The 16,123-nt window shown below is 39.4% G+C and overlaps 1 protein-coding gene across 1 annotated transcript in view; it reads left to right on the plus strand.

Moving 5' to 3' along the window:
* The window catches only part of LOC119411707 (chemokine-like protein TAFA-1), a 179,962-nt gene extending 165,682 nt beyond the window's left edge, over positions 1 to 14,280 (plus strand). Inside the window, exons 4-5 of the mRNA XM_037678620.1 lie at positions 5,554 to 5,678; positions 13,520 to 14,280. Coding sequence (XP_037534548.1) covers positions 5,554 to 5,678; positions 13,520 to 13,537 — 143 coding nt within the window. The 3' untranslated portion in view covers positions 13,538 to 14,280. The remainder of the gene's footprint in view (positions 1 to 5,553; positions 5,679 to 13,519) is intronic.
* Positions 14,281 to 16,123: the final 1,843 nt, after the last annotated feature.

Consider the following 16,123-nt stretch of genomic DNA (forward strand, 5'->3'; position numbering starts at 1 on the left):
CCCCCCCCCCCCCCCCCCCCCCCCCCGTCTCTCTGATTTGCTACAACCATATGTCCCACCACGCTCCCTGAGGTCAGCGGACCAGTTGCTCCTCACAGTTCCAGGAACTCGTCTTAAGTGCAGAGGTGACAGGGCCTTCTCTGTAGCAGGACCAAGACTCTGGAACGAGTTACCTCTGCTTGTCAGACAGGCCCCCTCCCTCTCAGTTTTCAAGTCCCATTTAAAAACTCACTACTATTCAGTAGCTTTCAACACCAGATGATCTGTGTTTTGATCCTGTATGCTCCACACTGGTTTGTCGTCATTATCTGCATCGTTTTTATGTCTATATTCTGATTTACCTCATTTTGTATTTTGCTTGGTGTGTTACGTGTTGTTTTGTCTGTACAGCACTTTGGTTGGCCTTGTTGCTGTTTTAAGTGCTTTATAATAAAGTGGTAGGGTATGGTAACACAAGGTCAACAATGTAATGAAATGCTTAGGATGAGAAGAACCGTCTCGACTCACCAAAAAAAAAAAAAAAAAAACAGAAAACAACAAGAAATATCAAATCATGCAACAAAAATATTAAAAACATACTAAAAAATATACTACTAACATACTAAGAAAAACATATAAAAAAAATACTACTAATGTACTAAAAAACAAAGTACCAAAGATGAAAAAGAAATACATCTACAGTGTATGAGCGTGCATCAGGATATCTGCAGTGTGGTTCTGTTTGCAGTGAGGATCTTTCAACATCATGGTTCTGTTCTGTTAGTGGCGTGGTCTTGTTAGCAGGTCCGATCCGCAGCTTAATGGTAATAAGGACCGCAGCAGCTGCCCTCACAGACCGCAATCCAGAACCGGGTTTGGCAGACAGAGATTATCCAAGGTTTCCCCGCGGAACCAAACAGGCCCGTACAGTTTGGTCTGTGCAGGCAGATGGAGGATCATGGAGACAGCCGCCATGACAGGCCAGAGCCTATAGGCCCAAGGCTGGAGGGGGGCTGGGAATTGAACCACAATGGCATGATGGCATGATGGCATGATGGCAAGGCAGTTGCAGTCATACCCGTACCGTGGGTGTGCATTGTAGGCGCAAAAAAAGTTAAAATAAAAACAGCAAGAATGTAAAAAGATAGAGTTGAAGCAGCGCTCCCATCAGTGCTACCATTCTGTGACACACGTGACCAGCTAGCTGTGGTAGTTAAGATTAAAAAATGGACATATAAGATTATTTTATGTCTATCCATCCATCCATTATCTTTTACCTGCTTCTTCCCTTTTGGGTCACGGGGGTCGCCGGTGCCCATGTCCAGCAATCACTGTGCGAGGGGCGGGGTACACCCTGGACGGGTCCCAAGTCCATCACAGGGACACATAGAGACAAACAAGACAAACAACCATTCACTCTCTCACTCACACCTGGAGACAATTTAGAGTTACCAATCAGCCTAACATGTATGTTTTTGGTTTGTGGGAGGAAACCGGAGTACCCGGAGAAAACCCACGCATCCAGGGAGACAACATTCAAGGTACTCCCAGAAAGGTCCCCGGACCGGGATTTGAACCAGGGACCTGCTCGCCGAGAAGCAGCAGCTCTACCAGTTGTGCCACAGTGCTGCCCTTATTTTATGTCTAATCCTATAAAAATTAAAATAAAAGCAAATTAATGTAATATTTAAAAGCTTTCCAGGCTCAGTTTAGACATCAGCTTATACTTTACTGACTGTATGTGAAGCTCAGTAAATATAATCTCATTTAACGCAGCACTGTTTTAATCTCTGCCCTCATTTATTTCCTTTTCTTTATGGGTTTTCCTTCAACTTGAAGTAAATTGGTTTGTTTTTGCACACACAACTCCACACTGTGATAATTTACTCAAAATTCATATAGTGATAAATAAAGCTTTCACACTTTACAGTATAATGGCAACTAGCTCCTCTGGTTCTCCTCTGCTCTGTAGAGTTGAAGAACGGGGGCAGGCAGAGCTGCAATGAGCATCATCATCATCGTCGTCACTCAGCAGAACTGATGAAGCAACTTCTCAAGCCTTTAATCATATTTTATCACTTAATGAGGACTTTTTATTGTTATGGTTTCACCTAAAACACAGCTCATGGCAGACATGACTACAAACGTGAAAAGCACTTTCAGGCCAAGGATGAAGATTCTGGGACAAAAAATGAGACAGGAAGAGCTTGCTGGGTGATGGAGCAACATGTAATCTGCGGGTAGTGTAAATAGCCATGGGGGGAGCCATAAGGTGGGTTTACAGCTGGTTAGCGGATGCTCTAATTGTGTCATTTGGTGTCCTTGGGGCTCATTGAGGGAAAAGCAATGTGACAAAACACAGCAAGTTCACTGAACATGAAAGGGCTGAAGCAGGGGTTCGGCCATTTTCCAGTTGTTTTGTGTTTGTTCAAACTGAGCCGTAGCACTGTTACGCCTGTGTTCTTCATGTTGCCCACAGTTTATCAGTGGTTGGTCTGTAACCCTGGTAACACAAGCTGGAGGGTAGTTTTTTATTCTTTTAAATGTTACAACCCAGGAATTGAAAATTAATACAACACCGTAGTAGTTTAACTAGTTCTGTTCACACAGTAATTTGACCTCCGTGTCTTTTTTTTTTTTTGTCAGAATGATAAAAGAAGAGTTGATCAGTCCAAATTCAAGCAGCAAATCTGAGTAAACAAACAACATGCCGAAAAAATCTTTGCCAAGGGGGAAAAAAGATAAATTATAATGTGGAAAAACTGCTTTGAACTGCTCACACTGGCTGTCAGAAAGCTCAAGCGGAGCTGTGTGGAAAAACAAAACGTCTTCAAACAAGATGGCTGATAAATGAATAAAGAGCAGGCTTTTGGATTTGTGTTATGATTTATTTTAGAAAATAGTCCTCGCCATATTGCATCTGAATTTGAAAAAGAAAAAAGTGATTTAAAAATGTGTCCCCATGTCCTGTTTCTACCTGCAATATTACCATTATTTGTCTGTTATTTATACAGGATGACATTTTTGGGTACAAAATCAATCAAATTGATCAAATTGGCAAACAATTAGAAAAATACAAAGACTCTCTGAGCTAAAGCTAACAGCAAAAAGGAGCAGCTGCCTTTCTTTAACTTTAAGACAAAGTGTTTCTTAAACATGGCCAGAAGGTTATACTATTGTGTGGATGCTTCATAAACGTTCAAACTATTGTGATCCATTTTTCTTTTGTACGTTTTTCAGCATTTTTCTCATTCCACATTTTTTTGTGCTATTTCAACAAATCATAAATCAAAACATTCAGCCTGTTCAGGACAATCCCGCTGTGACTTTTGGTATTGGTGCAACTTTAGCTTTTTGAAATATTTAGCCTTTTCTGCCATTTTTTTTTCTTAGAAAATGAATTGAGCTCATTTTACATCCTTCACATCTTTAGATCTGTTTTCAACCTTTACTGCTCCTTTCACATTTTGTTCTGGTTCAGCTTCTTTCAGCTTCCTGGTGCAAATTTAAATTAAAACTTTTTTCACCTACTTTCATCTAATTTCAGCTGTTTTTGTTTGTTTGTTTGTTTTTGCTGTTTTCAGCTTATTCAGTACTTTTTTGTGCCCATTTCATTCTCTTTCAGCCAAAATGGACAGTTTTTTCTCATCTTTCTTATGCTAATTTAAGCTTGTTCTGCTTCTTTTTTTAAGCATTTTTAGGTAATTTCATCTGTTTTCAGATAAATTCAAGTTTTCCTTGGTAATGCCTGCTACTTTCGGTCTAATTAACTTTAAGCTAATGTTTGCTTGTTATGCTCCTTTCAACTTATTTCTGCTAGTTTCAGAATTTTCTACTATTTCAGCTACTATTTAGCTGTTTTATGCTAAATTTAGATTTTTCAGCTAATTCCACATTCCTGGAGCTGATTTCAGCTCCTTCTGCTTCCTTCTTGTAGTTTATATTTTATTTTTGCCTTTTCAGCTACTTTCAGCTATTTTTTTGATAATTTTAGCTTTTTAAGCTAATTTCCTATTATTTTTGTGCTTATTTCTGCTTATTTAAATGTAATTCAGCAATCTGGAAAGGGGATGAAACGTTTCTCATTTAAAGAAACTGGTCCAGATGACACAATTTAAACTTTTTTGTTGTTATGTACCTGGACGATTGAGCCTACAACACATGTTCTGCTTTATTCTGCTAAATTAGGCTTGTTCTTCCTTTTCAGCTAAATTTAATCTGATTTTCAGCAAGTTCTTCAGCAATTTCTACATTTGTCTTATAATCTAGCTGTTTTTGTTACTTCTTTTGCCATCTTATTTGTAAAAAAATAAAAAAAAATCTCTATGCCTTTTATAATTGTCTATCGTTGGCGCTTTTGTCCATTGTTGTCATCATTCTTTGTTGAATTCAGGTCTCTCTTGTAAATGAGGCATCGAGGCTCAATGGGATTAACCTGTCTTAATAAAGATTGAAAAAAAAAAAAGCATTCACACTGCATTTTTTGCAGGAAATGCAATTTCTCTAGTTTTATTTTTAAGTTTAACTTGAACAAAAGTCACAATTCAGCTTTTTAGCAGTTTTAGCTGTCTGCCAGGAAACAGGTGATATGCTGAAAAGTTTCTACCGTATATGCTGAGTTTCTCTCCATGCAGGTGAACAAAACAGTGTGCCAAGTGGGTGGAGTTTATACACAATCTGTAGTTTTATTTTCATTCAACCTTTATTTATACAGCTTAGTCTCATTGAGCTTCGAGGACTGTTTCAGCCTCTGTTTATTTAACAGAGAAGCTCCTCCTTTGCAGCACATCTTCACTTTTAGCCAGATTATGAACTGGCTGACTGGAAAGGAACAGATCCCGTCATTGCTGGTGTTTAGATTTTTTTACTGATATGTTGTTTTTTTTAGTAAAGGATGAGATTTCAAATCAACATTTGCAATAAAACATACTCAAGTATAAAGTATATATTGGAATAATACCTTAAAAAAGTACAAAGTACACTAAATTCATAGTCATTACAGTAATGCAAGTAAATGTAATTCACTACTTTCCATTTCTGGTGTTTTCTGTATGAAACGTTTATTTATGCAAAGATTCTCTGACAAAGATTTTACATAATTTAAAAGGCATGGCTGATTTTTACCACCTCAACCGTACTTTTTTCTTGCTTTCTAAAGAGAAAACATACACACAAATAAAAACACGCACCCTGAGACGTAAAAATGAAAAATAGGGAGGAAGAGAATTCCTAATGAGAAAGTGATAATATATTTGTTTTTCTCAAATGGCTGGAGGAGGAATTCAGTGGATGTTAATGGGGAGCAATTAGTTTTGATTAAAAATGAGATTGCTTCTTTATTTGCAGTGTAGTTTTGTCAAAACAAAATAATGATTAATTTTGATTGGTTTAAAACATTAATGTTTACAGTAAAAGTGAGGATGCAGCTGCTCCGAGGCCAAACAACCACTGAAGAAGATGTTTTCTCTAGAAATCCTTGGAATGTAGAGGATGATTGTTGTTTTATGATATGATCATAGAATCTGTGCATGGGTAAACATGTAACTCTATGAATCTGTGCTTTACTTTCTGCAGCATCCATTGTAATTGGGAAGTGGTGGTGTGAGATGGAGCCGTGTCTGGAGGGAGAGGAGTGTAAGACTCTGCCTGACAACTCCGGATGGATGTGCTCCTCCGGAAACAAGATCAAGACCACAAGGGTGAGAGCTCACGCACCCTTCAGTGCAAACATGCACCAATATACTCAAGATGCTCAGGTTTACTGATACAGAATACACACGTGTCCATATATTACCCTCAACATGAATTCTTGAAATTATTTTCCATATACACGATATTTTCAGAAAATGTGTTACAAAACAGATTAACATTTCAAATCTAGCTCATTTATTGCACTTTAAATAAGGCCTTTATGAAAAAATGTCATGGAAATTTAGTTAAATGCTGTGCACAGTTTGTCACCTCCTGCTTCTGCTGGTACCGAGATCAAGGTCAAGGTTCTTCATTGTCATTGCATCACATGTGGTGCATGAGGTGGAACAAAATTGTACACACAGGGTCCCAGTTACACCCATTAATAGCCAAAATATAAACTGCAAAAAGAAACAGTAAATATGGATCTAAGCTATAAACTGATATACGCTAAACGAACGCCCAACGGTACGCTAAAAGATCTAAGATATACGCTAAACACTAATAGTGCAAAACAATACACCGAGCAACAGCAGCACGATTCTCATAGGATCTGTTGGGCTATAATTTACACGTTTAATGCGAGCGGAGTCGGGCTCAGAGCCCCAAAACTAACATAAACTGGGATTTATTCAAAGCATGCAGCAAAAACACAGAAACAAGGCGCCAAAAGTGGAAACAAAATACATCTACAGCAACATGGTCCAGTTGGCACCACGGTACTGTTAGCAGAGTGGTTTGGTTAGTGGCGTGGTTGTTAGCAGCATTAGCAGGTCCCGTCAGTAGCTTGATGGTAACAAGGACCGCAAGCTGCCCTCCCAGACTGCTCTCCAGAACCGGGTCCAACAGAAAGAGAACATCCAAGATTCCCCCGCAGAACCAAGCGGGTCCATAGAGTTTGGTCCATGCACGGATGTGACACCTGAAACCTTTTTAAACAGATTTATACAAACTAAATGAGCGCTGTTTAATCAGAAGGCAGGTCTGTGCTTTCTGTAGAACAAGTCTGGTTTGAGTTGGTGTAAGCATCTTGTCTCATGGTGGTAAAAATAAGTTGTAAACAAACAGGTGGTCCCCGCCTTGGGTCACACTCTTCTCAGAGATAAAGTTGACGAACAGTTTGCTCCTCTGCTGCCTTTTAACTCCCTAAACTGACAACAAATGCAACATGGACAAATAATCAAGGGAGTTAAGTCCTAGAAGCCGGCTGTCCAGCTCTCTGTGGAAGGTTGATCACCTTATTTGTATTCACTTAAGCAGAATCTCTCCCTCGCCTTCTGTAGCTTGGAGACAATGACTCTGAATAAAAGTGAAGACTAATGGGATAGTAGGAAAGCAAGTAGCATTCTGGGAAGGTCAGACTGTGTGGGGCTTCCCAAGGTTGCTCTATAGAGTCACATGCCAGCATTTAGACTTATAGTTTGCACTGGGTCAATCACATCTACCACTGGCTTAAAGGTTTCAGGAAAAAAGCTGTCGTGCAGGCCTATCAATGCAAGAGTAGTCCACTCCACAAAATGCATATCAAATTTTCAACTCAGTCCTTTGCAGGATTTGTTGTAAATAATAAATGTCTGACATATCTTCAGCCATAAACCTTATTTAATTTTCTCAGACTGATTGTTCAGAAATGAAACGCTTTGCTCATACAAGGAAAAAATGCAATAAAGTGACATGGCTTTGCTCGAACGTCTGAGGGGATAAAGGCCACAAAGTCAGGCCTGAGGCTGATTTTCAATCCAATACACACATGTCCTTTTTTCTTGACCCTCTCTTTGCAGAACACCCAGCCATACTCCCCTTTTTAGCTTCCGGAAGCAAAATGCAGAGGATGCGTCCACAGAAATTGAGCTGCATTCTTGCTTCTGTAAAGGTTAGTCCTTTTCTTCAGCTCTTCATTTGGTTTTATTTCGTTTTATTTCATTTCTCTCGCACTTTGCTGTGTGCACTTGAGTATCAGGTGGTAGGAGTGGGACCAACTCATGTTCAACGACTTCCCATTAACCTAAATACTCAGTGCGAAATAATCAAGTGTGTGTTTACATGCTGTGCATGATTAGGCAGGCGTGACACATACTGATCGCGCTGCCATCCATGGTAAATATTTATCATCCAGCGCAGGCAGTGCATGCATAAATTATTAGTCAGTTCCTCTAATTTTCACAAAAACGGTAGCACATACATCACTAAGTGTCTGGGTAAATGTACATGCGGCATATTCTAGCAGTACATTTATGGAGTTCTGCAGAAAAGCACAGAGACAGAGCTCCCTGCTGTGTGTGATCAGTGTGTAATGGCAGGATCAGCCCCTCTTCCTTTCATTGCTTCCTTTGTTCCGTGTCCTGTTTTTGCTACAGGCTACTGTGTAGGTTTGATTACAGTGCCTCGCGCTGGTCTGCCAATCCCATTAGGGACTAATCTGTGACACACTCGCTCCGTTGTGCGTGTGTGCTGCTAAAAGTGTTTGCATGCATGTGTTTTCTGTGTTTGATTTGTGCCTGTGTCTGGGAACATAAGTGAGGTTTGAGGGCAGGCCCCTTCCCTCTCGGTTCTGTGGCTTCTTATCAGAAGCCACTTGATATCCTTATTCCCCTCTGAGGGTCTTGTTGAAGCAGCGTTCAGCGCGCACCGTAGCCCACAGGCTACATGAAAGGCCTTTTATCCTGCACTCTGCTCTCTTTTTAATCAACATTCCTCATTCACCTGCCTCTCAGGCCAAATTGACACATTTGTATGTTCTCCTTCCAGAAGCCCCAAAACCCACACTACATTTCTTCTTTTTCTTATATTTTATGGTTTTTCAGCCATTTTATTTCTTTTGCAGGCTTTTATTTTGCTCTGGAAACTGTCAGTGAAACACCACGAGGCTAGTACAGCCACACAGATTTAGTTTTTCGTCTTTCATTAAAATTGGCATGAAAAGTTAAAAGCCAAGTAAAGGAAGTGGCTGACGCCCATTTTTCTCCTTTTTTATGTCTTTCAGAGAGGGAGTCCTTCACTGCCTGTTGTGTAGCAGCAGACAAGGCAGGCCCTTTTGTTTGTGGAAGTCACAGTGAGCGCAAGGCTCAGGAGCCCCTTCCAAAACATTCGCCCACCATCGATCTACATTACCCGCTCTGCTGGCTAAATTATTTTAATCTGTTTTTGCCCCCAAACAATTTTACATCATAAGAAAGACAGAGTGAATAAAGCATCTGGAATGAAAAGTTATTTTCTCCTCTGTAAGAAAGTAACAAACAGAAGGTTTGACGACTTTATTTTTTGTGCAACCGTTAGTATAAATATTTTTGTCTGAATACATGAATAAATGCACTACAACCCTCTTCAAGCATTTCATACACTTTATTTGTTTTGGTTTGAGGAGTAACCATCTTTGCAGGATGTGTTTTAGCTTTAGCGTAACACTGAAAATTATTCAGATAACTGAGCACGAAGCATCAAACTTGGATCAATAGTTCAGATTTATTGAAATGGCCTTCTGTAGAAAGTTTATGAACAGTTATTATCTGAGCAGTTAGATACCATTGATTAATAGCCAATGGCTGAACTGATCAGACTAAAGTGGATTTCTGTTCTCGGAAAACAACTGAAATCTCAAATTTCTTGATGTTTCAAACAGTTTTATAAACCTTTATGGCAGAAACAGTTTGGCCCAACGTAGTTACTTTGATAAAATACAAATGTAAGTTGTGCTAGCTGTAGCACTTCCCATGCAGCCTGGAGGACTTCCAGCAGTAATATCTAACATACTTTTTCTGATGGAATAACTGTATTACATGCAATTAACTGTAAAGGTTTGTGAAATGAATTTGCATAAATGACTGAATTTTGCTCAGTATAGTTGTTTGCTATCTGATAAACAACATAATTAACTCCATTCCTATATTTTATTATTTATTATTTAAACCTTTTGTTTTACCAGGAAGATATCCGTTGAGATTATTAATCTCTTTTACAAGGATGTCCTGGACAATATGCAAATAGAGCAACAGGGTCTTAAGAACAGTAACAGCAGTATTAAAATATTTACAACAAAGCATCTAAAATATAAACTGAGATTGTTTAAAAGCTATCTACAACAGGTAAGATAATAATTGTTTATACTATTATCACAAATCCCATTATCGTAGCTTCCTCTCCAGCTAGTTTAGCTTTTTTTGTTGTTGTTTGAAAACCACTTGCTCTACACTGAAAGGAACAGACACTCTTTATTTCAAGCTAAATAATAAAACTGTGACAAGATTTACATATCTATGAAGACAGTCTGAGAGCAAAACTGACCTGCTGCAGGTGCCTCACCATTTATATTTTCATAAAATAAGGCCACATATTATGTAGGTGATCAACATAAAGTCTAAATAACCATTTTACATGCATTCATTCAGGAACGATCTGTTCCACCACTCCTCGATTGTGTTTCTTCTCCTTCAGGCCTGTACGAGAATGATTTTTGTCTCAACACAGAGTCTAAAATGAAAAATGCAGCACAGACACTTGCGCTCCACTTTCTTTATTTGTTTTTATTTATTGGATTATGTGTACAAGTTTGGAGTGAAGGAGTTCACTCCAAGTGCTACTGATTAATCTACATTTTCCTTTGTCAATGTCTGATTCGGTCCGTCTTTGTGTATTTTGTTGTCTGGTCTGGTTTTTTTTTTCATCTGCACTTTTTGCTGCTGTTTTAAGGTGATAGCTGGCATGACCGATTTGCAGAGCACTAAACACGAAAAGGGGAGAGGCTAGGGTATGTTTGCACTAAATTATTTTGCTAAAGTGATTACCCTTGGACCTTACTGTATCTTACCTAAATTGCAGTTTAACAAATTCAACAAATTAGTATGCAGACAGTTAATTTGCTTGCAAAGATAAGCAGACAGGCAGAAAATCCTCGAGCAATTCACTGCTACTTGCTCCACTGTTTGGAGGACGAGACAAAAACCGCAGACACAGTCACTCTACACATCTGGGCTGATATTTCCATACAAGCCTGCTCTTCCTGCTAACAAACCCCTGGGGGTTGTGTCTGAGATGCAGAGTGATCCTCAGTGTGTAACCTGCGACTGCTCTCGGTCAGACAGAGGTAATTTTGATATGTTGGCAGACAGTCCAGATGATGCAGATGCAAATTCTGGACAGAAGAGTCAAGAGGATTACAGAGCTAAAGAAAGATTGGAGAAAACAGGAAACATTTTTCAAATAAATACACTGACAAAAGACCCAAAAGAAATATGTTAATTTGGATTTTTAAAGCAGCAAAATGCAGATTTGAACATTACATCAGTACAGCTTTTATTTTAAAAGGACAACCTATGAGACATCATCTTTAACAGGAATGTGCTATTTAATGAACAATCAGCTCATGTTGTTTTCTCCAGTGATGCTACAGGGTTTCTTTTTTTTTATTAGTTTCTGGAATTTTCTTCCAATATTTATAATGTCACGTACAATAACTGTGCAAAATGTAAATATGTTCTTATGTTTTTACTAGAAAAACAAAATGAATCCGTTCAAATAATAAAAATATTAACCCAATTTGCAATTTCTGTGTATTGATACAGATTTCTGATCCTTGAGTTTCTCCTTGGTTTTACATCTGATATATACATACAAATACGTTGTGTGTGTATTTATACTTCAACATGTATTTTCATTCACCCACATTATTATGTTTATTTCAAATTACAAATAGGCAGCAAGTAGAAACAGTCAGGATGCACTGATGTTCTGTATGTTTTAAAATACCCCCAAAAAAGAACAATTTCTAAATTTCTTGTTTACCTATATAACTTTGCCTTTATACACATTGTATTTAACACGATGTGGTGGGAAATCATGTCGAACCCACATGCAGCAAGGCAGGAGGGCTCAGGAGACCAAAAAAAGGTCATTAGAAATTTTGCAAAAACATAACAAAATGCTGACAGGGCAGCAAAATCGTACTTTAACCAGAAGAGGACAGGCATATCTAGATCCAGCTCCAGATCCATGATCCATGATCCATGATCCATGATCCATGATCCGTGATCCAGACACCGTGGAAGGACAATACCTGGATCCAATGGGATGAAAAATAGATTAAGTACTAGTCACTAATGAGATGAGTGAGAAACACCTGCAGGACTGGGATAAGGTGTGCATGGGGACCAGGACAGGCAAGGACTTGTCTCAGTATGTAAATATATCCACTCTACTACCAAAATGCTATAGAGGGCTGAAAATGTGCTTACTACAATATCATGGTTTGACTTTGTGAAAGGATAAGTAAAGTATTTCCACAGATTTTGTTAAAATTAACTTTTTTTTTAAGTGAAATTTGCTACTTGCTAAAGTTTTCTTGAAATTAGTCAATTTGAACAAACTGTTAGCAGGTTGGCTGCATCATATTTCATAATGTGTTCAGTTACACAAAATTAAACCTGAGCTATAATGTCTTCATCCCAACACTCCCCTGCGTCTCATGTCATTTTTAGAACCATAATAAAAACAACACACATGATAAATCCAGATGTATAACGCTCAAAATACAGAAAATGTGGTTTGTAAAAATCTTTTGGCTTGCTCAGTGTACTGCCACACCGTACAGCTTTCTCTATAATCAAATCCACACACCTGGCTACCACCTGCCAAGCTTGCTGGAAATGTCATGACTAAATTTCTTTGTTGAAAAGGATTATGAGATTTCTAATTAGTTTCACGGTGTGTAATGCATTTAGGATGTCTTTCCTTGTATTATCTCAATGCAGTAAAAAACATGGAAAATGTGCTTAACATATGTTGCATAGATGTTTTTTTTTTTTTTTAAATGAGTAGAGAGGCAAGAAACTCCAGCTATAACAGATGCAGACATCCCTCACATGTTCTTGAGCACTGTATTGAACAGGATGCTGAAAAGCAGAACATTAACAGTCTCAAGGCTGCACGAAGCTCCAGTAAAATATGTCCTGATATGCAACTGGGGTGAATTAAGAGTGCCTGAATCAAAGTCACTCAGAAGCAGCTCCAGACTCAACTGCGTGGGACTCTATTTAACAAGGCCAACGGCATTTTATGAGGTTAAAATAATTTCCATAACTGTGATTTTCTGTATTTGTATGGAGGTCCAAACTAAGGTGGTTGTGAGGACAGTCAAGGTGTTTCTGAACAACGATAGTCAAATGTTTGTTAGTGTAAATGATAAATGGACTGTTCTTATATAGCACCTTTCTATATGATCAAGACACTCAAAGCACTTTACACTACAATCTGTTCCCTCATTTACCCATTCATACAGCACTCTACTAGATCTCTACAAAAAATAATCAGTGCTTTATCACATTCATACACCAATGGGACACACATCGGAGGCAATGAGGGGTTCACTGTCTTGCCCAGAGACACTTCGGCATGTGACTGCTGGTGGAATCTAACCCGCAGCTCTTGCTTTGGAGGACGACTGCTGTAATCACTCAGCCACAGCCGCCCCAGTGTGTGAGCATATGAAGCCAACTCAGTACTGTACAGGTCTGAGTCCTCGAGGCTCAATGAGACTAACCTGTTTAAATAAAGGCTGAATGAACATACACAGCATGGAAACACACCATGTAGGTTTTACTACGAAGCTGCTGTAATTTTGCTAAATAACACCGTCTTGCATTTTGCAGTGAGTTAACAAGCTGTATGTTTTGGTAGAAGCTGGTGTGAGAGGGGGTTATCCCACTCTGAAGTTCAAAAATGTCCTCAGGTTTTTAAGATATAAAAAAAAAATCAAGTAAAGCAGGTCCTCAGGCTCTATTTATTGAATATTTTTCTGTTTGTTTTTTTTTTTCTCTAAGCATGTTTTCTCCTCCTCTCTCTTCCTTCTGTGTTGCAGATTAATCCCAGGACCTAACAGAGAGCGCCCGCCGCAGGGCTGCGTTCCAGGCTCTTCCTTCATGTGCACCTTTCCTTTCCCCATCGAATGGTCTAAAAACTATTACATCTGCAGCTGCAAACTGGCTAACATGGGAGCACAGAAAGGACATCCACCCAGACAGAACAACTTTGCGTGCGTGGTGCCATGGATTTAAAAGCAGACTAATCCTCAGTATGATCAATGAGCCTCCATGTTGGTGACCCTCGTCTCTGCTGTAGCTGTGGCCAGTGTCCAACCTGCTGTCTTTCTGTTTCTTCACTCGTCTTTTCCTGAACACCAGGGACAGCTCAGCAGGGGTCATTTTCAGCTGGTTAAACACCTGAGGACAATCTCTTGGCCAGCCTGCTGGTTAAGAGGCTTGCATGGAGATCCACAAAATTAAGAGCACGGAGTCAAAATTATCCCCGCTCCGTTATTTCTGCGTGGAAAATATTAGTAAAGGACTTGCTGCTGGAGACGGATGGCATCGCTGTGAATCGAAGGAGGACATTTAACTGGAAAATAAAAAACTCCGATTTTCAGAAACTGCATCAGCAGCACACAACGAGATAATAAGGACGCCATCTGGTCTGCCTTCATGACCTGAGCTCCATCCTTCATAGGGAATATTTTGACGTTTATTGCTGGGCATGCCCATTGTAGATTCATGAGCACTTTTCTTTTTTTTTATTTTTATGTCAGATCATTTGTGTATATAAACACATATATAAATACATTACATGTACTGAAAAATGACAAACGGAGGCTGAAAATATATATTTACCATTTCAAGAGAAGCTCCTGGGATGGAATATTGATCAGCCCCTGAATATAATCCAGGAGCTGATATATAGATGACAGCGTCACACGGTGTATGCTTGCATTGGGGCGGGGGGGGCGGGGGGGGGGGGGGGTGGAGGCTGTAACTGAATCATAAAAACAAGTTCTGGTTGTCATTTAACAATGTTTTCCGTTGAGACAGACGTCGCTTCTGTAAAAATAAGGAAAAATAATGTATAGCGCTGCTTCACTTTTATAAGCAGCAGTGACAATAATTCTTGATCTACCCAAGCACAGCAGGAGCTGCAGAACAGCTGCGAGCATGATCAGAAGACGTGTTCATGGGCAAGAGTCCTTGTCATGTAGATCTCGCTCACACACAGGAGAGAGAAGTTACTTCAATTGACATCCAGAAAGTATTAGGAGAAAAATAGCTATCCCCCAGTAGATATAAGTACCTTACAAGACAGCCTTATGAGAAATAAAAATGTTTTCTATACTAATATGCTGTCTCTCTTTTCTCAGAATGAAAGTTTGAAAAATGTTCCCCTTATGACTGGTTGATGTGTTGCAATGCGTGGGTGGAGGCTCTCCGGGATTTCATTTAAACCATGCGTTAACACTGTGAACAAGGCTTTTTGCTTGAGTAAATAAGCAATCAACAACAGCACGAGAAGAGTACGAGAATGACTTCCGGGCACACAAACAAGTCGCACACGCAGCAGCCACAAACAAATCTGCAGAGCTTCATTTAGGTAATTCCCCCGGCGGCAGAGTGGATTTATCAAAACAGAACATTCAATTCATTCGTGGCAATTAGAATGAAGATTTTCAATATCGGAGAAGGCAAAATTCCAGATGATTTTCAATATCAGCCTCTTCTCTCAGCTGATATTAGATTCGTCTCGTGTCCCGGCGGACGCACTGGTGTACATTCATCATTTAGGGATATGGCTAGTTTCGAGGAGCACGCTGCCTCGCTGAGCAGTCACAGAAGGTATGAAAAAGACAGACGCATCAATCTCCCAGCAGTCTCACCAGAATCATGAAGGAATATGCAAAGGGAGTGGAAGAGAAAGATTTTTTTCCTCCTCGCTGGTTCGTTTCCCTCTTTGTTTTCTTACATCTGATAAGATTCACTGTCCTGCTTCTTTAGCTTGTGCTGAACAAAATAAGTCAGTGAATGAGTTTCTGGGTACACAGGACTGTGTATCTGGGAGTCTTCTGTTGCTATAGATAAATATGTGTGCATTTCTTAGTTAATCTGGGGCATCCATGTGCGCCCAGAATCTGTGAAACAGACGTCTCACCAACTCATCCTGTGAAGATCATCCCGACATTCAGTGCTTGTGTGAGAAATCAAGTGTTTCCCCTCCTTACTTGTGCAAACTCTACGTAGACTTTTTGCCTAAAAGGTGCTTATGGACCATTACTGGGAAAAACGTACTTTATGCACTTCTTAGTTCTATACAAATATAGTAAAGTCATGTTAAAGAAGGAGGTCCTGCTGCATTTTGTTTGACTGAGCAAAAGAGAACACAACGTGAATAAATAAAAAAGGGCCAGGGTATCCTCCCTTTCTGCAGTACTGCAATCTCAAGAATCGAGACATCCATCAAGTTGTGCAAACCTCCAACTGCGACGGATCGACAGCCATGTCCATATGCTGCTGTAGAGCTAATCAACAACTGACAGCAAGGACAACGTGTCTCATAAAGTCAACCCTTGTGCTGAAAATGGGAACACAGTATACACATACACACACACATACATATACATGTATATATATATATATATATATAT

The sequence above is a fragment of the Nematolebias whitei genome, chromosome 7 (assembly GCF_014905685.2).
Source record: "Nematolebias whitei isolate Nwh7 chromosome 7, NemWhi1, whole genome shotgun sequence".
In the NCBI taxonomy this organism is placed as follows: Eukaryota; Metazoa; Chordata; class Actinopteri; order Cyprinodontiformes; family Rivulidae; genus Nematolebias; species Nematolebias whitei.